Source organism: Oryx dammah, unplaced genomic scaffold (assembly GCF_014754425.2).
Source record: "Oryx dammah isolate SB20612 unplaced genomic scaffold, SCBI_Odam_1.1 HiC_scaffold_4, whole genome shotgun sequence".
Classification (NCBI taxonomy): Eukaryota; Metazoa; Chordata; class Mammalia; order Artiodactyla; family Bovidae; genus Oryx; species Oryx dammah.
In genome coordinates this window covers 31,310,020-31,335,770 of record NW_024070188.1, presented here as the reverse complement: position 1 = coordinate 31,335,770, position 25,751 = coordinate 31,310,020, and the positions used below count along the sequence as shown (strand labels likewise).

At 43.0% G+C, this 25,751-nt stretch overlaps 1 protein-coding gene across 3 annotated transcripts; it reads left to right on the top strand.

The window, feature by feature from the left end:
* The first annotated feature begins 3,268 nt into the window (after positions 1–3,268).
* On the top strand, positions 3,269–25,719 carry PRDM1 (PR/SET domain 1). 3 transcript variants are annotated; one of them, XM_040239034.1, is made up of 7 exons: positions 3,269–3,487; positions 5,098–5,346; positions 11,702–11,821; positions 15,330–15,582; positions 20,667–21,787; positions 22,230–22,358; positions 22,709–25,719. In XM_040239034.1, exons 1-7 carry the CDS (start codon positions 3,446–3,448, stop codon positions 23,279–23,281), a joined length of 2,487 nt encoding a protein of 828 aa, XP_040094968.1. In that variant the 5' UTR covers positions 3,269–3,445; the 3' UTR covers positions 23,282–25,719. The 3 variants fall into 3 exon arrangements, with proteins under 3 accessions (XP_040094968.1, XP_040094969.1, XP_040094970.1); XM_040239035.1 differs by lacking the exon at positions 3,269–3,487 and adding an exon at positions 4,669–4,829; XM_040239036.1 differs by lacking the exons at positions 3,269–3,487; positions 5,098–5,346; positions 11,702–11,821 and adding an exon at positions 12,879–14,287.
* Positions 25,720–25,751: the final 32 nt, after the last annotated feature.

Below are 25,751 nucleotides of genomic sequence, written 5' to 3'. Positions count from 1 at the left end.
CCTCTTTTAGAGCTCAGACTTGCAGTTGGTCCCCAAATGTTTACCAGCAGGAAGATGCCTGACTTACAGGAAGTGGGAAGTGGGTGTGGGGGGTGGGGGGGGGGCCCCCCCCGGGGAGTGGGGAGAGGAGGGTGGGGGGTGTTCTCTTGATGTGGTTAGTCTTTCATTGACCTTGTTTGGGTAGAGCAGGAGTTGAATTAGAAAATGAAAACACGTTTCATCTTAGGCACATTTCATCCCATTTTTTACTTTCCTTAGGAAAAAAAAATTTTTTTGTTTTCCCCCAAGTGGAGTCAGGTCTCCAAATTTGGTAGTCAGTTTCCTTTCATTCTACAAGAGTCTTTACTCACACTCATCTGGCCGCCTACATTGCAACTCCCAGACCACTGAGGATGGGCCCAGCCCAGTAGCTGAGACCGAAGAGCATAGACTTGTCAAGCTGTTGTGATGACACCAAGAAAGGGGATAGGGGTTTCTGAGAGCCCAGCTGTTTGGATCATTTATGATTTTGCTGCCATTGTGAACACTCTTAAGGAGAGAACTCTGCCTGAGAAATGCTGATTAATAAAGGTAACTGAGGTTGACTTTTTTTTTTTTTTGGTGTTCTAACAGGGAGGGAAATAATATAGTGACTAAAAATGCACCAAGGTATTACTTAGAAATGAACATTTTGAGACTTAATAGTCCAGATAGTGGCAGCCTCTGATAGCTCTCTCTGCACAGCAGTACCAGTGCTGACATCTGCCTGCTTGTCAGCTTTCTAAATGCTATGCTCGGGCCTTCTAGAAGAGCGGGAGAGTGAAGTTCAGAAGGCCACCCCCTCTTCTTCTCCTCCAGCACTTTTGTGCTGGACATATCTAGGTGTGACTATATGAACCTGCTTTTTCTTATGAGTGGGCTTGCTTCTTTCCTTTATCCTTTCTTCCTTTTTTTTTTTTTTTTTTTTTTGCAGCTTTCATTTTAAATTATATTATGGCCGACCTTTGACTGCTATGATTACAATAAAAATGGTTAGGTTTGTGCTTTTGGTATTATTGGAAGGATTTTCTAGTTCAACACTCTGTGTGTCTTTTTTCTTGAAAGCTCCAGTCGTGCCTGCTCCAGCTCAGCTGGAGCACCTGGAACTAATTTTAGGGTTGCCTGGCTTAAGCCGCACACTGGTATTTGAAGTTTGCGTCCTCCCTAGACTCAAGCCCATTTCACCACCTCTGAAGGTGAGTGCAGGCTGATATTAATTAACAGTGAGTTGATTCACTGGCATCTTCAAGTCATTAAAGTAAATATTTGGTTTAAAATAGCCTCTTCCCATCTAAACTATCCAACTTTTTGCCCCTTTCCTTCCTCCACTGTGGTCGACTCACCAGCCCTTGGAGGGTGTATATGGCCTAAGAACAGTTTGATTCTAAAAAGGAAGTGAAATACTCTAACATCTGCAGGCGAGACTGACTGAACAGCAGGCCGGCCTTCAGTGTGACTACGTCGGGGTTTTTTTGCCCATTGTGGCGCTGACTCAGCATCAGTTAATAAACCCTCTCGAGAAGGCTGGATTTCTCTTGTTTAATTATCATCTTGGCGCTTTCTGAGAACTCTTTAACAAACTGTCCATTCAGTTTTACACCCCCTAGCACATCTGCCAATTCAAAGTCCTGTTTCCTCTGGGTGCTAGCGTCCCCTCTGGCCTAACATATAATCACAGGTCATCAGGCAGTGATGGGGACTGTGTTACTTATGTCCCCTAGTGGGAATTTAATTGTTCTCTACTACAGAGATTGAGGAAGGATTTTAGACACAAATACCATTTCCTGCCAGATAATCTTTTACCGCCCCTCTACCTTCCCACCCACCCCCAAAAAAATTCTAGAAATATTTCCTAACAGAGAGAAAAGAAATTTTAAAGATAAATATTTTTATGGTTGAGTTGGGCTTTGTTTGGCTTTCTTTCTTCCTGTAAACAAATACTCATATGTCCACTTCATTGTATGACTAAGTTGGTATCATTAGGCTGGGACTGGGTGTGTGTACGTGGGGGTGTGCATGTCTGTTGGGACGTGGGTGTGTATCACATGTGTATTTAAATGTTAGAAAAGACACTGCAGCCTAAGGTTGAAGGAGAGATGATTTTTAAAATCACCACGTATAGAAAAGCAGCAGGAATAGTGGGGGATTTGTGCTACAAAGATCTAAACAGTCCTTGTAATAGGGTGTCTGCTCTAAATGGACCCTTTGCATGATTGTTTCCCTGAATTAGAGGATTCCTTGCTGAAGGCACAAGACCATTGAAGGAAGTAAAGCATCTGGTTTGTTTTGTAATGAGAAGCAGGAATGCAAGGTCCACGCTCTTAATAATAAACAAACAGGACATTGTATGCCATCATCACAGGATGTCCTTCCTTCAACAGAGGACTGACTGGGGCTGGAGGAAAAGCCGGACAGGGCTCCCAACGAAGAGCTCCACTAATTACTGCCTCCGTCTGCTTTCCACTTGCAGTGATCAGTTTCACATTCTCTTTAAGAAACAGATTAATGCTCTACATTTTGCAAACACACTTCTCTGCCTGTGGGTTTTGGGGAGGGGAGAAAAGGCAAAGAAATTTCAATTTGTAGGATTATAACTTTTTCGTATTTCCCTATTTACAAAATAATTGAAAAAGGGAAGTCAGTTTTACTAAGTATGAACTTTAATAATCAGGAGAAATGGACGCTTACAAATTTGGGGGCGGGACGGGCGGGGGGTGGGGGGGGAAGGAGTCCTTTATTTCCCAAGCAATAGCTTGGGGACTAGACAGCTCCATCTTATTTCATAACATGCAAATTAATTGCTCTTTTTCACGTGCTCTTTTCAAGTAAGTTTTGTAAGCTCTCTAACTGGACCTGGGCCGAGGAACTCCAACAAGTTTAGATCCTTTTTAGGTTTCCCTGAATTTAAGGAATGTGCGCCCCCTCACAAAGCCGCAGCAGGAAGGAGGGCGGTCTGGAGTCTTTAGAATACAATACACTCCGAGTCTACGCGGAGGTTAAGTGCCTTCAAAGGGAAGTCACGATTCCAAGTAAATGTTGAAATTCAGATACGGAGAGAGGAAGCTCTGGGCGCTCGCGGGCTGGGGGGAAAGCCCTAGGCTGAGCTCGACGCGGCTTGGCCAGGTGCGGCCACGCCCCCTCTTCAGGCGACTGGTAGGAGTGAATCACGAATGGGAAATCTGCAAGCTGGGAGGGGGTAAGGGCCGAGCCGCCGGCCGGGTTAACCCAGACTGTAAGCGCAGCCGTGACACTCGGCCCTCCAGTGTTGCGGAGAGGCAGAGCAGCGCGGCACCTGTCCGCGCCGGGAGCCGGGACGCGGGCGCGGGCGGCCGAGCAGAAGGGCACCGCCGCGGTGCGCGCCAGCCTTCGGCCCGGAGGGGACGCGGAGCACTGCGGACTGTTTAGGCATGAGCGACATTTATCTCAGATGTTGGATATTTGCTTGGAAAAACGTGTGGGTACGACCTTGGTAAGGAACTTGATCTTGTTTTTCATTCTGAAATTGATCTGAAAACTACCCCCCCCCAACCCCTTTTCGGCTAACGTAGTCGCAGTATAAACCAGAAATGCTTCTGCTTTGGGGCACTTAGCACTGTCAAACGTTTATAAGACTTTTTCCTTATGAATCATTAACCCTTTCAGTTCTAGGTATAATTGTCAGTTCATTGAAATTTCAATAGTGACTCCCGCCCACCCCCGTCCGACAAAGTAACTATTCTGCGTTGGCTTAATTTTAAATTTTGGTTTTATTTTAACACTTATGTGGCATCGTGACTGTACGTGTCGCAACTACGTAGACTTAAGCACATTTGTTTCAATCGTGACTGAGGGAAGGACAACTTCGCATCTGATTTTTAAAAAAAGGGGGGGGTCATCAAATTTAGAGAAGAAACAGAATGGAAAAGCCACCCTGAAGGACTTAGACAGTGTTGTGTTTACATTCTAACGAGGACACGTTCTTACAGGGAAATAATACCCTACTCCTTTTTAATACGTTCCTACTTTTCCCCCCAACACGTCTGTATGGGAAAACACTGCAGACGTTGTTTACCTTTTTACCCCCTCTCTCTCTTTGGAAAGCACTTTTCCTGCGTGTGAGGGGGGGATTTGCGGGAATACCCTTATCAGTTTACAAGTGGAAGCAGAGCTTGTCTTCTGACTCTTCTATATTTGTTATAACTTTAGTTACAGTAAACTGTAGCCCATCAGTGACTTCTGGGAATTCGTACACTTTCAGATTTAAATGGAAAGTGCTATTTGTAGCTGAGGGCTCCCTAAAGGAATTCTCTTTAGGGAATTCTATTGAACAGTTTTATGTTTTGTTTTTGCTTTTTCAATCTGGCGTGAGATACCCACAGTCAAAAGAAACTGTGGGGAGTTTGCCCCCTGCCCCCCACCCCCATCTTTCCTCTTTTCCTATGGTCCAAATGGTTTCTGAAAAGCTGCAGCTCAGTGATGCTGGCAGGATGCAGTCCTTTTCAGCCTTCCATGTGAGAGGATGAAAGAGATCGTGCTGCAGAGGGGGTGTGTGGGGGGGGCAAGTTGTTTTGAAAGTTGTTTTGAGTTGGGAGCTGGTGGGAAAGTTCAGTCTTCCCCATTTGGAAAAGGCAGGCTGGGTTCCGCTCCTGCACCACACGCGCTTTCCATTTTTAGCTTCATTCAGAGGCAGACAGAGCTCCTTCCTCTTCCTCTCCTTGTTTGTGACACTTTTCTGAGGCAGCTTTTCCACAGCGTTGAGGGTCTGGCGGCCATGACCCCAGGCGTCCTGGGACAGAGGACTGGGCACCCACAACATTTTTCTGCTGTGAGAGGTAAAGCCAGGGATTGTTCGGAGGTGGTTCTTTTCTTTTTTAAACTTTGTCCCCCAATGAGGTTGCCACATTCTTTGTTGTTGTTGTTAAAGGATAGCATTTAAAAACCTTGCTTCTCCAAGGCAATCTTTATACGGCTTTTTGGCTCTTACTCAACTGTACCAAGCACTCTGCATCTGCTTTTAAAGTCTTCAGACGACTATTAGTCATAGCCTCTCAGAGGAGCCACGGGACAATGGGGATTAAAGGCCTTTCCCTTCTCTTCCAGGCTGCCCCCAAGTGTAGCTCCAGTGCTGTGAAGGTTCCAGGGTTGGCAGAAGGGACCGAAGGGACCATGAAAATGGACATGGAGGACGCGGATATGACTCTGTGGACAGAGGCTGAGTTTGAGGAGAAGTGTACATACATTGTGAATGACCACCCCTGGGATTCTGGTGTGGAAGGAGGGACTTCGGTTCAGGCGGAGGCTTCCTTACCGAGGAATCTGCTTTTCAAATATGCCACGAACACCAAAGAGGTAAGCTCTGGTTTCTTGCTGAAGAAGATTGGCACCTGATGCCAAATCTCCCTACTTGCCTTTGAGGCCTTGTTTATCTGTGAGAATCTGTAAGTAGCAGTAAATAATTGATCACTTAATTCACTTCTTTCATTGCCTTCTCTTGCCCTAAGTCTGTCCCTGCTTATTTTCTCCAGCTCTTGACTATTCCATATTAATTAGTAAACAGTTAAATCTTTTGGCAAGTTGACATATCTTAGAAAAGCCGAATTGCAGCACGGGGTGGGTGAAATTGTCAGCAGCTTCGAGAAAGTTTCCTGGCCGCTCTGGAGTCACTGGCCCTCATCACCCAGTACAGTTGCTTTGGAGGGAGAAAACTTTTTCTTTGAAAAAAATGTTTTCCATGTTTCTTTTGTCTCCTTTTGGTCACGAGATGGCTTTAGTCTTTTTTTAACGAGCCAGCTTTATTAGCTGGGTTTCTAAAATTATTCTCAAAACCTTGACGTGTTTATGAACTGAAGTGATGGTGTAAACTGAGAAGAGGTTCATGTAAAAGTGTCCTCTGTCCGGATGACTTCAGAGCTAACCAGTGTTTATCTGCAGCAGCTCCTTTGCTCTGGCAGGGCTGGCAGGCCAATTCCTTCTTAGCCTCTGAAGTGGGTACACTCTTTGTTGTTTCAAAGGGGTTGAAAACCCAAACTTGAAATGAGCAAAGGATTTGTGTTTACCCTTTTATATAATGATTATAGCAAGGCGTGATGTTTAGCTGTGAAAAAACTTGCAGAACCACTTCTTGTTTTGAGAATTCAGCTACTGTAGTTGCTCTCGTGGGTCGACTACAGGGCTGAGTTGAAGGAATCGACCCCACCACAGACTTACCACCACCATTCCTGTGGCTCACTGTCAATCTATCACTGCCTTCAGAAAGTCGTGACAGGGGGGTCTTTTGCTGTAGGAGTCCAAAACTCCATCCTGAGACTGTTCATTACAACCATGTCAAATCACTTTCCTCCTTCCCGAAGGAACAGTGTTTGAAGGCGTTGAGAGCTGATTTGGGAAATACTTTGTCTCTTTCCTGTTGGTGTGTCTGAGTTCAGTGTTGTTAGTGAGGGGTGACACAGCTGTCTAAAATTAAATAGAGCAACTCTGCTTTGGGTTTCATTAAAACTCAACTCCCCCCCACCTCCCCGTTTTTCCTACTGGGAGGGAGGAGGCTGATTTCATGAAAAGCAAAATTTAAATTGTATTTGTGTGTGAACATTACCAAAAACTTGACCCTAGAAGTCGGCCTTAATTACACCTTTTTTGTGAAAGTAACACCCTTTTCTATAGAAAGTCTCTTAGTTTGCGGCCTGTGGAATCAGTGTAGGATTTGTTTGGGTCTGTAAGGTTTGTCTGTGGCTTTAAAAAGTGTAGCATTTTTTCCCAGATCAAATTTGACCAAATACTGGTCTGTTCCCAGATTTTAATTGTGTTGTGTTGCCCTGTCCAGCCGCTTGGGATTAAAGTCAAGACCTCCACTCTGGTTCATCCTTGCCTTTTAGTTCTGTAGTATTGTCCTCATTTCAGCTCTTAGCCTGTCTTTCAATTTTCATCCTTCTATTTAAAATAATAGCTAAATAGAAAAAAAAAAATGCCCTTAGATCATTAGTCCAAAGTTCGAAAGACTAGGCACGTACTTAAGGTGTATACTTGGAGGCAGAGCCAGACTTGGAGCAAAGTTCTTCAGACTTTCCAACTAATGCTTCTACACTGTGCTACACTGGCCCCTCTTGGTGTCACTGTGGTTTTATTTATCGTCTTAACATACTTCAGACCAATCCTTTATTAAGCTTGTTTGGCGTTTTTTCATTGCATGTTTAACTCCTTATTTCATATGTTCAGCACTGAAAACGCATACAATACCTGTATTCCTAAGGAGGGTCCTTCAGAACAAACCTAGTAAGAAGTCAGGTTTCTCTTACTCTATTTTCTCCTATTTGATTTTACCGAAATGCTTGAAGAGAACAGTATGTCTTTAGTCCTTCATCATAAAAGTAAGCAGGAAACCAGCTTAAATGTAATACTTGCTTAAGCTCCCTCTGTAATGTGTACCTGCTTTTCTGTTTCTCCTTCCTTCCTTTTTGCATTTTGGAAAAGGACAGCTCCCTCAAGATGGTGAAGGAGAACTGTGAAATTGAGCCATTGACAGTATGATAGCTGCAAACCACTTCTAGGACAGGAACCTTCAGAATGGATGAAATGTTTACATTATCATTATTCAGTTAGTTCTTTCAGTCCCACAAGCCGTGGAAAGAGGAAAAAAGCCTTTGTACATGTAGTTTTTATCTGACTGATGTATCTTGCCCTTCTTTAAATGTTTTCATTTAAGTAGCAGAAGATGTTACACTATGTGCTGATGTGCTGACATCCTGGGGATTTTTTTTTTAACAAGACCATTTTTCATTATGAATTTGTGCTATGTGTCAGCACCTTTTTTTTTTTCGGTTTAAAAACAAAACATACAAACCATATTTCTGATCTTGACCCTCATTTTTAGATTTAGTTTAGAATCATTTTGCACCTTTAATGAGGCTGTTCTTACTTCCTATTTCCAGAACGCAAACCAAATATAGACGTTCTATTCAAAAAACTTTTAAAACTTTTTAAACTGCTGGGTTATTCTTTTAGGGGGATTTTCCCCTTGATCTCCTGAAATAATCTACTGTGAATACTTGAACACAGAAAGATTGATTTAAACACTTCTGTTCTAGAAGCTGTAGCCTGAACTGAGCTTGCTTGCGTTGAGTTCAGAGGCTCTGTGGCTCTGAGCCTGAACTCCAGCGTCGTGTGGCAATTAAACATCAGGCCGATGATGGGGACTCAGTGTCCGTTTTGATTGAAGTCCATTATTAAGTCATCTGTAAAAAGTATCTCGCCGTAATATGCAGTTCCCTCTTCATACTGCCTTTTATTGGGAGACCATGTAACCAGGCATTTCCTTTAATATAAAGATAATTAAGGAAACTTTCCAAAAACATCTCTTTCCACTCCACCCCCTTTTAAAAACAATGGAGTAAAGTGCAGGCTGAAGCCTTGGTTCACTACAGAGCACTAACCATCTCAATGCAAATATCCTTGTATTCAAAATAGAATTTTAATCTAATGAGTCATTTTTTTGAGGGGGAGGGGAAGAGGTAGCTAGTAATTAAAATGATTTTCGTATAATTTGGGGTGAGGATACTTAAACCATTGTTAGACCTGAATGATATTTCTGCTTGAAACTCAGTGAGAGTCATGTGTATTCATATGTTCGTAAAGAGGGAATTCGCTTTTTGAAAAAATTATTCTCCCTACTATCAAACTTTCATTCAGCACTCCTAGTCCACCCATACTAAGTTGTGAATCTTCATTTTGTAAAATGGAAAACAAGCCCTATTTTTTGTCTGCAGGTCTTGGACTTCAGGGTATGTTGTGTAACTGAGGCTGTTGATAGATCTGTAGGGGTCAGCCCAGCACAGAGCACACAGCTGGGAAGAGCAGGCAGGCGGGGAGGTGTGAAGGCCAGCATCCTCTCGCTGGTAGATTTATGGGAGGCACACAGGAGTCCGGCCCAGCAATGATGCTTTAGGACCCTGGTCAGTTCCAGTGAAGTTTCCTTCCTGAGCTTAGGTGAACACATTCTTAATTAGTCCTTCTAGTTCTGGGAAATTCAAGGCACCCCACATTATGTGCTGGCTCCAAGGATAGAACGTTGTTGGTTGTTGGCTACGATTCACATCCAGATCTTTCCAGGGCCAGAGGGAGAAGTATGACTTAGTCACTTACTTCCCATTAAAAACTATCCTGGTTCTGATAAGCGCTCCAGTTACCTGGTTGAGCTCAGGAGTCTTAGAGCTGGAATCTTAGTTATAGCTCTTATGTCCTCTTTGAATAATTTCTCAGATAAGGATCTGAGATGAAGGTGCTGATTGTGAGATAGGGTGCTGAACTGGGAATGGGTAGAGATAGTATATGAGCCAAACAGTTCCTTCCAGCCTCAAAATTCTATGATTTGGTGTCTCTATTTATTCATGTGTGAGTATGTAAGTACCCAAAGCTCTGTGGATCTCAGAACTTAAAATATTAGTGTTCTGTCTCACTTGTAAAGATAATCTGGTATTGAGGCTCTTTTATTTGTTTGGGACTTGAGGATTTCCCTAGACCTCCCTTTCCAGACAAATTGTTCTCCTGTCTTATCTGGTGAGTTGTATTTGTATGGCTATTGATGGAGCTCTTTAATGCCCTCTCGTACCTTCTCCAGTGACTTTCCTGTGGCTGCGCTCAAAGATGTTTGGTGGCGCGTGTCTTCTGCAAATTCTTTTGTAGGAACAAGTTGCTGGTTGACTTCTTTCGGACCATAAGAAAGTGTTGTATATTTTCTTAGTGTAAGATGGAGAGCTGAAGACGAAGCCCATTGGTTAAAAGAATGGCAATTCAGGAGAAAAACCCTGACCTCGATGTCATACTATTTGTTGGTAATCAAGCTCTGACTCCCAAGACATTGTCTGCAAGAGACTATAATTTAAAACAAAGTTGATAAACCAGTTGAGTACCTTTTTTAAAATTACTGCTTTAAAGTGGATATGTTGAAAATATCAACTGCTAATTATTGGCTCACCAGTGAATGACATTATTTGTTTTTCCTGTTTGTCATTTTAATATTATGGAATAATCACTCAGATATGAATGCCAAGTGATTTCTGTCATAAAAGCCGATTCCATGAATTTTTCAAATTCATTTCAATAATATTAATAAACAATAACCTCTGAATAAGTCTGCCTAGGCTTTAGGATGTTTTTTTAACTGAAGACTTTTATAAAGTACTCCTCAGAGCTGTACTGCCAACGTATACCAATAACGATGAACTGTTATTGAAAGGGCAGATGGATGTAAATGAGGCAGGGGAGGAGAATGAAATGAACATCTGCTTTTTTCAGCTCTTGCCAGAAATTCATAACGGACCAAAAATAACACTTGAGCTCACCAGCCTTGTTTCAACTTGTGTTGGGTATAGGAAATTTTCTTTTTTTCTGTCTTTCCAGTCTGGGTATGCTCCATTGGCTTGTATATTTAATATTAAATTTTTAAAATTAATTTTTAAGTCATGTATATGAGAAAGACTGGTCTGTCACAAGCGTGTAGGTGTGTTCTGTATCCTTTTAAACAAAAGATTTCAGTTGTTGATGAGATTTGATGAAGTATCAGTGTATATCAAAACCAAAACCTTAAATTCCACTGCAAACATTTATTGATTCATATATAAAGGCCTACCATTTCAGGTGCACAATTAGAAAGGAGCCACCAGGGATAATAAAAACTGGAAATAAATATGTTTTTACCTCTCCTCTTGGTCCATATCAATAAGGCATTCAGTAAGTGATTTGTAGGCTGTTTTGGGTGAAAAGAAAATCTAAATGGGAAAGTGAGTGAATAAAAAACAAAACAAAATGTACTGCAAAATGTTGTAAGGGACTGTTATAGAGTTCTTTTGAATAATGATGAATTGCTTCCTGATTAGTGGTTGGTGACTTTTTTTAAACCGCCCCCCCCTCAAGAAATTTACCATCAGGGAGGAACTGGTATAGTTAACATGTTTCTTTTTAGCAAGGCCCTCCAAAGTCAAAGGTGTGATCCATCCAGTCTAAGAAAGTCATTTCCTCAGATCTTAGAACCCACAGCTCTCCTAGGTATAAATTCCATTTCAAAGGAAGACTTTTGACCTCTGGTTGAGCAGAAGATGCTAGAGAAGAGCAAAGTTACTTGAAAGAATTTCCTTCTACCAAAGAGAACTTACAAGTTATAAATAAAGGAAAAAAAAAAAAAACCTCATCTGGAATGAAAAAAATATATTATGTTTTGTTTCTGGTTCCTTAGGCCTTTGTGGAACAACCAAAGAACATTACTTTGGTTTCTGAGGTTAAAACTATTTTATTCCCCTTAAGTACACTGTGTTTATGGTTTGAGGGAGAAGAAATAGGAAACTAGGAACGGGCTAAAATGATCTAACCTTGACTGTCTAATTCTGCAGCATTCGAAACTCATTCTAAAGCGGAATAGTTTTACCCACTCTGTTCTTCTAGCATAAAAAGTATTAATAAAAAATATTGGACCCTCAGTCACCAGAGAACTAGACTGTTATACTTGGCTGAATATTTGCTTATCATTTGAGTTTAACAGATTGTCTTCCCCAAAAGTCAAGCTCGTTAATTATATAGGCACCATTAATGTCTGCTCTCCATAGCACAGTTTTGTTATTGGTGGTATTACCATTTGACAGTTCAATTCATTGAAATGAAAAGATCGATCCATATTTTACTGTTGAACTCACTGTTTCATGTGTTTTACCCCCTTTAGATTACTGGAGTGGTGAGTAAAGAATACATACCAAAGGGAACACGTTTTGGACCTCTAATAGGTGAAATCTATACCAGTGATACAGTTCCCAAGAACGCCAACAGGAAATATTTTTGGCGGGTAAGTAGGGAAATTTTTCCCAACTCATTAAGTATTAGGGGGAAAAAAATGAAACTAAAATTGCTGGGTCACTTCCTTTTTCAACTGTCCTGGAGCTCCCCACAATATTCAGGGTCCCCATGGACACAGGGAATTCTAAGCAATTGTGACGAAACTGATTCAGAATTCAGCCTGGGAAACACAGCTTGAAGGTAGTTGGAGTGAAGGAGGTGGTCTGTGTGAATCTTAATTTTTGCTATTCATTAGAGTTTTGTGATGAAAGGAAACAGTTTGCTGCTTGCTTCAAGGGTAAGTTCATTTGCATTTCTGTGCAAGGAAGTAGTAATGAGTCACCTTAGATTTCACCCCTTCTTGATTTCTTGCTGACTTAACTTTAATTGAATGGACGAGTAATCACAAATGAATTACCTTGAAAATAAATGCCATTTAGGAAGGATGAATAGAAGATGGTACTGGAGGAATGGAAATGGACTACAAGACTCATCCTGTTTAAATGTATCTGTACCATGAAACTACTGATTTTGACAGTACATAAGTTATTCCATAGTATAAGAGAGATGCTTACAACATTCAAGATGATAAACTTTCCTTTAACATCCCATCTAGTCAATCCAGTTTCCTTTGGAATATCACAGTTAGAAAGAATCTCACAGGTGAACTAATTAGATGGAACCTTTAGGTAAAAGACCCTGGATGAGAATGAATAGAAAAAAGTGGACGTTTTCCATTTTCCCATCCATCTCTCTGGATACTCATTTCCTCAATTAGAAAATAAATTTAAAAGCAATTATACGTATGTATATAGACTTACATAAAATGTACATGATTCCTGGGAAACCTTTATTGAAATTCTTTCAAGAAACAGTTGCATGGTGGCAACAAAAACTGTATTATACTTGTTTAGTCGCTAAGTTGTGTCCTATTCTTTTGGGACCCCATGGACTGTAGCCCACCAGGCTCCTCTATCCATGGGATTTCCCAGGGAAGAATACTAGAGTGGGTTGCCATTCCCTTCTCCAGGGGGTCTTCCCGACCCAGGGATTGAACCTGTGTCTCCTGCATTGGTAGGCAGATTCTTGACCACTGAGCCACCAGGGAAGTCCATATTATACTAATTCTGGTTAGATTTTCCTAGAATGCTTATATTTTTTTGGACAAGTATTTTTATAAAAGACCTATATTTTGTGATCACCTAGAAGCTGTCCTAAGAAACAAGCTTTTTTTTTTTTAAACCCAGGAAGTTTTGTGTTTTAAGAAATCTATTTTACTATTTTCCAAACAAAAGAGATCACTGAGAATTTTCCACTATGAATTGTGTGCTCACAAATTTAATAATTACTCATACTTAAAATACATTTAATACCTGACTAATAATGGGTAAAATGTGAGTGCACTTTTGCCTTTATTGCCAATAAGGTCTTCTGAGAAGTGAGCCATAGATGTTTGTAATTGAGTCTAAGGTCTGAATTAAAACAGTCCAGCATAAGTCTGGTTAATGCATGGTCCTTTCAAAAAAAATGACAAGAAATATTTAAGAACCTCCTATCTCTGTCTCAGTTCCCTAGTTTATTGAAGATTTCACTCTTAAGTAGCTGAAATGCTTTCCCTGAGAGGATTTATTTGAATTGGTCCTTCACATGCAAAGGATACTGTAGGAGATAACTCCCCACATGTTGTTAAAAGCATCCTGATTTTGTTGGCAGGAATATGAACATCTGTTGTGAGGAAAGGAAAAGTTTCATGCAAATTACACACAGAAGAGAAGGGATGTTCAAGTTGAGAAACCAGTGACATTTCTTGTAACTGTGCTATGAGTCAGCACGTTTTTAATCTTCTTGATAATATATGGAAATAAAGTGAGGGTGATAGGCAGCAGTGTTCATCTGACGTATCATTATTTTATTTTCTTGTGGGTGTGTGTATGTGTGTGTGTGTGACTTCATGGCATCGACATTTCTGTTTTAAAATGAGGATACAGTAAATTGTAGTCTGTGGAAGACTGACTGGAATCAACATACCCGTAGCTTTAGAAAGCAGTTTCCGCCCAGCGAAGAGTGCAAGAGTGATGGAACCCCGTGTTCCTGGAAGTTTGCACATCAGAGTAAACAAACTTGAAAACCCCTCTTGATAGCAGAATTCACCCAGCCTTGTTCCATTTTCTCTTAACAAAACACACCGCAAAAGCTCTCACAAGCTGCTTTGATGAAGCCACATGTATTTCCCCCTTCACAATTTACAGGAAGTTACTCTTAAAAGAAAGTGATTCTGGTGTTTACTGCCTGTGTTAAAGGGACAGAGTTCCTTTTTGTCTCTGATAACGTTTGAGCGAAATACAGAAACACTTTAGAGATTAACATAGTCAGCATGTGACTAAGAACAAAGCAATGACCTGCTGTCCAGTTAGAGCAAAACTTCTGCTGTGAATCATGCCCTATGACTTGGAGCCTCCAAGATGCAGAAAACCAGGTATTGCTTGTATATGTGCAAGGATCTTTCTTAAGTCTGAAGATGAGATGGGTACATCTTAAAAAGAGGGGAAGAGAAACTGTCTGGGGAAGGTAAAGGGTCTGTTTATAAAGTCGTGTCAATAAGACTTTACCTTTTTACTGAGTGGCCTGAAGATATCTGCTAACCAGAAGTAGTATTACTTAAGGACAAACTTTGAATTTCTCATTTTGTATTGCTTTTAAAGAACAACATGGTTTTTTCCTCTTCTTCCAAAAACACAAACCCTATGGCCCTGTGAGTGGTGTCTTAGCCAACCTCCTCACAGATAAGAGGGTTCCCACTCCCTTCCTCAGCCTTGGAAGAAAAGCGCAAGGCCGAACACATTAATCAAGAGGAAAAGTGACTTCTCAGTAGACTGTCAGATGCTGGCTTCTGTCCCAGTGTTCACTTTGTTATGGCAGGTGAAGTTCACCTTGGCCCCACCCAGCGTTTCCACAAAAAGGCAAAGTTCCAAGTATTCATATGAACAAGTGTTGCTGCTGGACTATGAGGCTTGGGGGTGGAGGATGTTTGCAGAGTTTAAGCCTTAGGCGGGGGTGTAGGAAACGGCAAGTACAGAGGCCGTAGAAAAAGCTGAGAGACTCAGTTTGACGTACTCAGTCGGGTTGGTCTAATACCTAGTGACTCAAAGCATTAAAAGTCAGAATGATCGGAACTCAAGCCAGTCGTGTTGCCTGTGTGCCATTCACTGCGCTACCAGATAGAGTACTAGGTGCGGCAGCTCCTTAAACCAAATCTTGTGTTTCATTCTTCTGTAGCTTTTCCCCAAACATGAAAAGACCCTAAAACTGAAATGGAAAAGGTAACTGACAAAGCGTGCCTCCTGTTTCCTCCCTTATTTCTGCTGATTCAAGATAACTCCGGCTAAACTGATTTCCTTTTCTAATGAGGCAGTCAGGGACTAGAAATCGCACTTGCTGTGTTTATTCTCAGAGGTGCTGGCAAGCTTTCTGTTGCACTGGGGGCTTTCTTTTCCATGTCTCTCTTCTCTTTTGCGCAGATCTATTCCAGAGGGGAGCTTCACCACTTCATTGATGGCTTTAATGAGGAGAAGAGCAACTGGCTGCGCTACGTGAACCCAGCACACTCTGCCCGGGAGCAGAACCTGGCCGCCTGTCAGAACGGCATGAACATCTACTTCTACACCATTAAGCCCATCCCTGCCAACCAGGAGCTTCTTGTGTGGTACTGCCGGGACTTTGCAGAAAGGCTTCACTACCCTTATCCCGGAGAGCTGACAATGATGAATCTCAGTAAGTGGATTACAGAAAAAAAAAAAATTAAAAATGCTAGTAATGTCAGTTCTGCCCCTTTGCACTAATAACATGTTGTTTAATTACATGGCTTCATTTGATGGGCCAAGTAGGTGGCTTAAACTCAGCACTGGGAAGAGAAAAACAATTTTTTTCAGTCTCTATTCCCTATAATGAAACTTGATCATTTAAAATCTACTAAGAGCAACTCTGAATGTACAGGAAGAAATAAAGGTCCAATGCTAATCTGTCCAAAAGGGGACAGGTAGGAGTATATTGTAATAGAGATTAGTTCTGACATGCCAAGGATGAAAGGTACAGTTCCTTGTTTGTGGTAATTTGTCAGTGCTTAAAATATGCTTTGAAATGTAGATGCGCATTTGGTTATCAAGTTATGGTCTGATGTGAAACATAAATTGTTTCTAAAAAAACTTGGAGCTATAATTTTTCAAATCTTATTCAAAATGGACAACCCTGAAGATTTTATATCTTCGCTTCCTTCCTTATGGTAAAAACCTAATTATCTGATCTCCTGATCGGTATTACAGTAACCACCTATCACTTTTATCTTAACAAATTTTCAGTTCCTTAGGTTTATAAGCTTTTACTTTTCTATTGGTTAAAGTTGCTGTCATGACCTCTCTGCAAAAGGCTACTTTGTTTTAGTCATTCTCAAGTGATCTCTAGGAATGATGTAAAATTTACCATAAAATTCCAACCTGTTGTAACTATAGTTGTATATTCTCAGACTGCTTTTAAAACAGATTTTTAAAATCAGCTCCTTTTGGTTTCAGAGTTTGGCATCTAAATGCTGAAACTTTTGTAAGCTTTTGTTTTGATCTCATTTCCAACATAAGGAGAAGTTGGAAGAACAGTACAAAGAATTCCCAGAAACACTTTACCCAGATTCATCAATCATCCATGCTGTCCCATTTGCTTTATCTGGAGTCTAAATTGTTTTAGTTCACATTTTGGCCTTTGAGACCTTTGGGATGGATGTTAATATTAACATAAATTAGAATTTGACTTAAATTTTTAGCCAATTAACAAACCAATTACTTATCCTGGTCAGGTATAATCCAACTCTATAGCTATTAGGTACTCACCCCACACTGTCTAGTTGACTGCTCTCCCAATGATCTCAAGACTATATTTATAGTTTTCTGAAAAGCTGAGGCTATAAAAGCTTAAAGACCTCTACCAAAATATCTTTAAATTTGTGTTTGTGGTCCTTATGTACACACATATAGTGCACCCTTGAGGTTTGGGAAAAAAACCTTGAAATGTTTAGAAACAAATTGGCTTCCAGCTTGAGCATAGTAGGTATAGTCAGGTCCTGGCTAATGGTGGTGGGTCTTTTCCCTCATCTCTCTAGCACTCGCAAGAGTCCCCATTGTATCACTAGAACCCAGCGTCCCAGGAGCCCTTCTGCTCTCTACCCTCTGAGGTGCCAGGCCCAGTGGTAAAAGGCAGCTTGCACTCCAGCAGGCCATCTCCCAGGAACATGTGCTGCTGCTTCCTGGCTTTCTCAGCATAGCCGCAGCTTCCTCTTGAGGGTCTCCTCTCATTCCTTGAGCTTCATCATTCGTGGATTCAGAAAAAAGACTTTGATTTTTTATTTTCTTTGAACTGTAGCTCCATTTTAAATGACCCACCTTGGTGACTTTTGCAGTAACCACAAAGAAGCTTTTTCACATACATCCTCACCTCCTTCCGCACAAAGAAAGGTCCTAAGGGCCTTGCATTTTTATTCCCCAGCAAAAGGCTCAGCACCGAATTTTCAGGTTCAAATGGTTATTCTTTGAGCTCTGAAGGAACTGTCATGTTCCCTATGAAATGACACCTTTGTTCCCTCAACTATCTGTCGTTGTTTATGCAGAGTTTTTTCTAAATGGTGGTTGAACATTTTCAGGTACCCATTCACTGTCCAGTATTCGTAGTACAGAATGAAAGTTCACAATAACCAGTCACAGTAAGCCAAGACTCCTGCTGCCTGTTGTGAAACCAGTTGTCTTAGGTGTGGTAACTGATGATTGAGATGCTGATCAGGAAAATTTCCACTATTTCATCAGGCCTAAAAGGTAGATTGTGTCTTCAAATGAGTTGTGTTGGGTTCCATGTTTCATGCACAGTAGAGGCCTGTGTCAGAATCTCTGTGAGGGCTTTAAAATGGCAGAGATGGTTCAGTTGGTAGAGTTTTGAGAAGAGATTTGAAGAAAACTGAGGTCAAGAAAAATAAGTAGCCAGAAATCACATATAGTTATTAAAAAAAAAAAAAGGAGTAGGAATTATTAGGTTTAAGTCTTACCCTCCCAAGGTGTTTTTTTTTTTTTTTTTTTTGGTATATATTTTTTTCAGTCTATCTAACTAGCCCATCTAGAAAACAGTTGACCAAATTATAGACTTCTAAATGTTAATCTGCTTTCTCAGTTTCAGTTGAAAACAGACTTTGTTTTGCCTACTGCAGAACTTCTAGGTTCTTTCTTATAGTCTTGGGGGTTCTTATTATAGATCGAAAATGTGAGTCGGCATAATTAAGCCATTCAGAGCCTTCAGAAGCAGTTCACTCTTGAAATGACTCCGTCCGCCTACAGCCATTAAAGAATTAAGAACAAAAACAGATCTTGATTTTCTTTTTCAAGTTAACTCAAGCTGCTGCTGAGTGGGAGAGTCAGAAATGACACCAGCTCCACTGATTACTCAGCTACTGAAGGATGGTTTTTTTTAAATACACCTTCATATAGACTCCATGAGGGCTTCCCAGATGGCAGTAGTGGTAAAGAACCCATATGCCAATGCTGGTAGATATAAAAGACGGGTTCGATCCCTGGATCAGGAAGATCCCCTGGAGGAGGGCACAGCAATCCATTCTAGTATTCTTGCCAGGAGAATCCCATGGACAGAGGAGCCTGGCAGGCTGCAGTCCGTAGGGTCGCACAGAGTCGAACACAACTGAAGTGACTTGGCAGACACATGCATAGATTCCGTGATTGACACATTAGAACACCTGAGGGGGCTGATATTGCTCTTCGGATATTGTTTTTTTTTTAATAGGAAACAAATGTGTTTTTGTGAAGGTGTAGGAGATACTGAACATTTATCATGGACTATGATACGCTAGGCACACTCTGCTCAGTATTTTGCCTAGAAAATAATAAATTCCAACTTTTCTTGTTGTTGGCTTGATTGTTAGCTTTGCAGCAGTTCAATAATTGGATTATGGAGATGCTCAGCAATAACACCTGACTAAGTAGGAGGGCAGTGCTATGGACAGATTAAAACATCCTGCTTATAACTTTAATTTATTGAATTTTAGAACCCAGAGAGTGTTGAAGCTACTAGAAAAAATTGGGAGACTTAGATGTAATTTGCCACATAAAAATGGCAGAAAGTTGTGATGGTGAAGTTTCTGTGTCTTTTTTTTTTTTAGGATTATGTCTTTTTTTTTTAACCTGAGCCTATATGGTTGCCTCCAAATCATTCTTTTTTTGCCTCAAAATTCCCTCCTGTGGCTGTGAGATGCCTTGCCTATCAGCTTTCCAACTTAGTTGTCTCTCTTCTTTTACCATTTCAGCTTTAAAAAACAAAAGTGACAATTTGAACTTCCTGCCTGCTGAGCCTCACTGAAAGACTGATATTGGCCTGATAAGGGGGTATTTATTTTGGTTTAGTGGCTTCAGAAATCCCTCTCCCTCAACAAGCTTTCCATCACTGCCCCCATCAGCATCTTCGCTGATAGTGTCTGGGCTGTGTTTATTCTGGGGCTTCGGGCTCACCCGGGAGTAACTGATAACAGCCAGCAGAGATAACATTCTGAGGGGGCTCTCAAACTGGAACCGAATCCCTCAAGCCTGTCAGCCTAGAGAATGGATTTGAAGAGTTCAGACTCTGGAGTCCACAGAGTTCATTTCTAGACCTATCAGGTATCAAGCCTAGAGGAGTTCTCCATTAAATCAAGCAGGGACAACAAAATGATGCTTTTACGGAGGCTTAGCAAGGTCCCCCGAGCCTGTCTTCTTCTCAGGCTGAGGCCAAGAGCTCTCCTGCCTCTCATGGTATCCATACAAACCCACAGCTGATCCTTCATCTCTCCCTACACTGAGGGGCAAGTGTGCAGGCTGGAGTGCCTACCAGCCAATAACCAGAGCTCCAACCAAGCAGCTTGTATTTTACTTTTGGTTTCCAGGGAAGGCTGAGCAGGGAGTGGTCGGTTTTCCCAGCTCTGGCTGGTTGGTGTCTTCCCGAAAGCATCTTTCGTTCTGCGTGTTTGGAGGGAGCAGTGCTGGTGGCATGGCCTGGAGAACCGGTCGTAAACAGGCTCCGTTTAAGAACATTGCTGCTGTTCCTCAACAGTCTATTTACCGAGTAATAATATGCCATCTTTTGGAATAAGTGTGTTCATCTTCGCTGCCTGTTCTCTTTGGTGCTCTAAGTAATTGAACTGGCTCGGAAAGTGCCATTTGTGGTTTGGCAGCGATGACTATGTAACACCTTGTGATTCCGGGGGACAGCATTACTGGGAGCCTGGTGAGACCCAGAGCCTCAGTGAAATTCTGGTGTTGTCAGCAAATCCAGAGGAAGGGTTCACATCACCTTGCTAATCGGTTTGACAGAGGCAGTTTGAACAGGATTTTATCAAATTCGTATTAAACAAGAATGGAGGTGAAAATTGATGACTGCTTATTACTTGAAATGAGTCTTCATCTTTCACATCTGGTTCACAGGGTGTGCTGATTTCCTTTAGGTAAACTGTGACTTTTATTAACCTGTGACACCCCACACCCAGTATTTCATGGAGATACGCTCCTATTCTAGATTGAACAGGACTGTTCTATCATGAGGTTCCTACCAGTGGAAACAGTCATCCAAACGATGTTATTCATTTGACTGATGCCACCGGTGACCCGGTTTTGCTGAGGAGGAACTGGAGTGGCATGAGCCTTCCAGAATGAGTGGGTGTTGAGAAGCCAGGTGGCCCTCTTGGGGCAGCTGGGGCTCAGGTTTGCTCAAGGAGAGAGAAGCCTGGGCAATGTCGCTTCAATTTTCTGTCTCCCTCTGAGTAATAATCACCTTCTTTATTTCAGCACAAACCCAGGGCCGTCCAAAGCAGCAGAGCACTGAGAAGCATGAACTGTGCCCCAAGAGTGTCCCGAAGAGAGAGTACAGCGTCAAAGAGATCCTAAAACTGGACTCCCGCCCTTCCAAAGGGAAGGACCTGCACCGCTCCAACGTTTCACCCCTCACTTCCGAGAAGGACGCGGATGACTTCAGGAAAGACGGGAGCCCGGAGATGCCCTTCTACCCGCGCGTGGTGTACCCGATTCGCGCCCCGCTCCCGGAAGACTTTCTGAAAGCACCCCTGGGATGCTACGGGATGGAGCGGCCGCCCTACGTCACTCACTCCCCCATACCGTCCTCCGCGACGCCCAGCCCCTCGGCGCGCAGCAGCCCAGACCGGAGCCTGCAGAGCTGCAGCCCGCACAGCAGCCCCGGGAACACGGTGTCGCCGCTGGCCCCCGGCCCCCAGGAGGCCCGCGACTCCTACGCCTACTTGAACGCCCCCTACGGGGCCGCCGCCGAGGGGCTGGGCTCCTTCGCAGGCTACGGGCCGCCCACCCACCTGCCGCCCGCCTTCATCCCCTCCTACAATGCGCACTATCCCAAGTTCCTGCTGCCCCCTTACGGCATGAACTGCAACGGCCTGGGCGCTGCCGTGGGCAACATCAACAGCCTCAACAGCTTCGGCCTCTTCCCGAGGCTGTACCCGGTGTACAGCAGCCTCTTGGGCGGGGGCGGCCTGCCTCCCCCGATGCTGGCACCCGCCTCGCTCCCCAGCTCGCTGCCCTCAGAGGGGGCGCGCCGCCTGCTGCAGCCCGAGCACCCCCGGGAGGTGTTGGTGCCCGCGCCGCACAGTGCCTTCTCCCTCCCCGGGGCGGCCGCCAGCCTGAAGGACAAGGCCTGCACCCCCACCAGCGGCTCCCCGACGGCCGGCACCGCCGCCACGGCCGAGCACGTGGTGCAGCCCAAAGCTACCTCAGCGGCCGCTGCGGCCCCCGGAGGCGAGGAGGCCGTGAATCTCATCAAGAACAAAAGAAACATGACTGGCTACAAGACGCTCCCCTACCCGCTGAAGAAGCAGAACGGCAAGATCAAGTATGAGTGCAACGTCTGCGCCAAGACTTTCGGGCAGCTCTCAAATCTGAAGGTAGGCCTGGCGTGGTCACCCCCTACCCCCACCCCCACAATGCGCGGTCTCTCCCCGGGAGGACACACAACGCGCGCCTGAGCACTTAAACCTCCCGCGGGTTGTAGATTGCGGTTTCCTCCGTGTAAGACCCAGGCATGGCATCGTCGGCCACGCAGCTTGGGACCCGTTACTTCCCCTCCCCCAAGTGTCTTCTGATTAATAAACATCTGGGGTTTGGGCTAGAGGATCAGTGTGGAGTCCCTGCTTAGCCTGTGACTTTTCTTTAGCTCAGACACGACAGAGTGTTCTGAAACTCACATTGGGGTTTGATTTGTTCTAAGACTTCACCTTGATGCTTAAGAGGTTTGCATCCTAAATGCCCTGAGTCTTTGAGCCGGGACATTCACTCTTAGAGCCTGCAGAGTGGGAGCCAAGCTAAGGTGTTGTGGCTTCTTCCCAGGTCCACCTCAGAGTGCACAGTGGAGAACGACCTTTCAAATGCCAGACGTGCAACAAGGGCTTCACTCAGCTCGCCCATCTGCAGAAACACTACCTGGTACACACGGGAGAGAAGCCCCATGAATGCCAGGTGGGCAGTGTTTTCTGGGTAGAACTTTCGACCTTTGCAGACGGTGTCTCTGCAGTCACCCTCCTGGTGTCCTAAACCAACACAAGAATTCTGCCTTCCTTAGGCTGCTGCTGAGTTGAGATGACACAGCAGGCTTCCACTGGGTGGACAATGGTTGGGGAGGGAAACGCCACCCTGTGGGAGCGTCCCCATGGTGCCCTGTTTGCCTAACGCTGCGGTGAGGGGCCACAGGGAGTTTTCTTTCCCCTCCCAGGTTGTCCTGCGTGGGCGGGCAGCTGGCACCTCCCCTTGGCAGCTCTGAACCTTCTGGTCTCCGTCTTCCCTTCCCTGCCTCCCTCCCCACACTGCAGGTTTGCCACAAGCGATTCAGCAGCACCAGCAATCTCAAGACCCACCTGCGACTCCACTCCGGAGAGAAACCTTACCAGTGCAAGGTGTGCCCCGCCAAGTTCACCCAGTTTGTGCACCTGAAACTCCACAAGCGCCTGCACACCCGGGAGCGGCCCCACAAGTGCGCCCACTGCCACAAGACCTACATCCACTCCTGCAGCCTCAGGGTCCACCTGAAGGGGCTCTGTCCCGTGGCCCCGGCCACTGCGCTGCCTCTGGAGGACCTGACCAGAATCAACGAAGAAATTGAGAAGTTTGACATCAGCGACAATGCTGACCGGCTGGAGGACATGGAGGACAACATCGACGTGACCTCTGTGGTGGAAAACGAGATTCTGGCCGTGGTCAGGAAAGAGAAGGAAGAAACTGGCCTGAAAGTGTCTTTGCAAAGAAACATGGGAAATGGACTGCTCTCAGGGTGTAGCCTCTATGAGTCGACAGAGCCGCCCCTCCTGAAGTTGCCTCACAGCAACCCACTACCTCTGGGACCTGTAAAGGTCAAACAAGAAACAGTTGAACCTATGGATCCTTAAGATTTTCAGAAAACAAAAGGTGTTTTGTCTTGTTTCTTAACTTACGACTTGGCGAGTCAGGGTGCCCGTCGCAAGCGCTTGTACATAATTCCAGTTCTGCAAAGCTCTCCCTGACAGCAGATGGTTTCCCTCACTTCTCTGGAATTAAAGAAGGAACCCCAAAGTTACTGAAATCTCAGGGCATAAATGAGGCAAAGACAATATATATACCTATTATATATACTTACTGACACCCCATCTATATATTTGAACCTGTTGTATTTTGAATATTTGTGTGAATATGTTTGCATAGCCTCCCCATTGCTAAGACTATTGCCTAGCCATAATTATTTTTTCAATGATAATCCTTCATAATTTATTATACAATTTATCATTCAAAAAGCAATAATTAAAAAAAGTTTACAATGACTGGAAGAATTCCTTGTAATTTGAGTTAAGTGTTATATTTTTGTCTGGTGGCCATTCTTTGTAGATATTTTCTGCACATCTGTTTTAAGTAAGATTTAGTAAACAGATACATTACTTTAGTCAACCTCCCTCTATAATAATGGTTTGAAAGTGAGGTTTGAGTATTGCCAAAGTTAGGCAGTTGATGTGTTCGTTCATAGGATTATATTATTTGAACAGCCTTGTATCATTTGAACATAATTTGGGGGTATTTTTGCAGAATTACCCAGTAATAGGTAGAAGAAATAAAAATCTTATATGTTTCTGTAGAGAGTTCAGCATTCCTGCCCCCAATCACAGATTTACCAGAAAGGTGGTAAGAAGGCTTTGCCAGTCTGTCTCCCTCTTCAAAAAAACAGAGTCGTCCCACCCCCAAAGTCATGTGACCATTTGGTGTGGCCATGAGACTTTAGCATCCCAATGTATTATCTGAAAATGTGAAGAAGACAAAATGCCATGTTTAAAACCACTGCAAAATGTTTCCAAAGCACAGGTGGTTTTGTATGGGTGAGGTCTGGGGGCATGAGTCCAGGTGTTTTGTTGTTGGTCTTTTTTGTTATCACGTCAAAATTGCACAAGCATGGTGCTCCACCAGGAAGGATTTGAGTTAGATAGGCTCAGGCCACACTTTAAAAACCAAAAACCAGAAAACGGGTATTCTCGTTGTCTTAGGGCCAAAGCGGGTAATGAACATTCCTGTCCCCAGTACATCAGTTGTATTTGTTTTTTCTGTGCAACTCAGACTTTCCTCAGTATTTGTGTTTTTACGTTTTATGGTTAATTTAATTGAAGAAGAAAGGGCATTGCAAAGTTGTTCAACAACAGTTACCTCATTGAGTGTGTCCAGTAGTGCAGGAAGTAATGGCATCTTCTAATGATTTGCTACTCAAGAGGAGAGAGCATGCGTGCGCCAGAAAGATGGAATGCGTCCCATTCTGCCTCGTCCTCTGCTAAGCCCAAAGATGACACGTTGGCATTCAAGGTGTAGCGGACAATGATGTATATTTATAAATCTATTTATACCACTATACCATGTATATATAATATATTTATAACCACTTAAAATTGTGAGCCAAAACATGTAAAAGATCCTTCTTTCCCTAATGGCAAAAAAAAAAAAAAAAATCAAACCCTTTCTGACTCTCTGCTTAATTAACACTCAATGACCTCACAATTACATTGGTGAGCTTGGGCACCCCCTTGGTATTGTAAGAGATCCTAAAATCTTGGTGCAAAGGTGGGGACCGCATAACAACCAGGGAGAAAGAGACAAACCTTTTTTAACTATTAAGGACAATCTAAGATGGCTTTTTTTTTTTTTTGTCACATTCTGATGTAGTCACACCCAAGTCCCAGAAATAGAAATCCCATCAACCACTGTAACTTTTCTCTCTCTTCTTCTCCTTCCTTCTTAAATAACTGATGGATCACTAATCAATCTGGTTTATATATTCAGCATTTTGGTCTGTGGCAACTAATGTCAGCCTACAGAAGAGAACAACAAATTTAGGATAATCCAGGGAAACCTAAGAGCCTTACTGATCTGTTCCTTTAAATAATGAAACTGACAGTTTAGTATATTTTTTTTAACAGTGTTTGACAAACAGTCCTTGATTATAAGTAAACGAAAGCATCATACTCTGACATTGACATCAAATACATTCTATTCCCCATCACTCATTTGTCCTCTTTTTTTCCCTCTCATGCTTTCTTGTGAGTGGAAATTTTTACTGAGACCTGCACAGTGGCTTGAGACTTCGTAATTCTCTGTACCATCTGACTTTCCCTCTGAGGCCTCTTACATGTGAATGTTGAGCCCACAATCAACAGTGGTTTTTTTTTTTTTCTTTCTTCTACTCAAAGTTAAAACTGACCAAAGTTATTGGCTTTTTACTTTGCTAGAACAAACTATCATGTTTACGTACTGGTTTACATTGTTATTTATGTGCAAATTGTCAAAATGTAAATTAAATATAAATGTTGATGCTTTACCAATGCTTGTCCAGCGTCTTGAGTGAAGGGT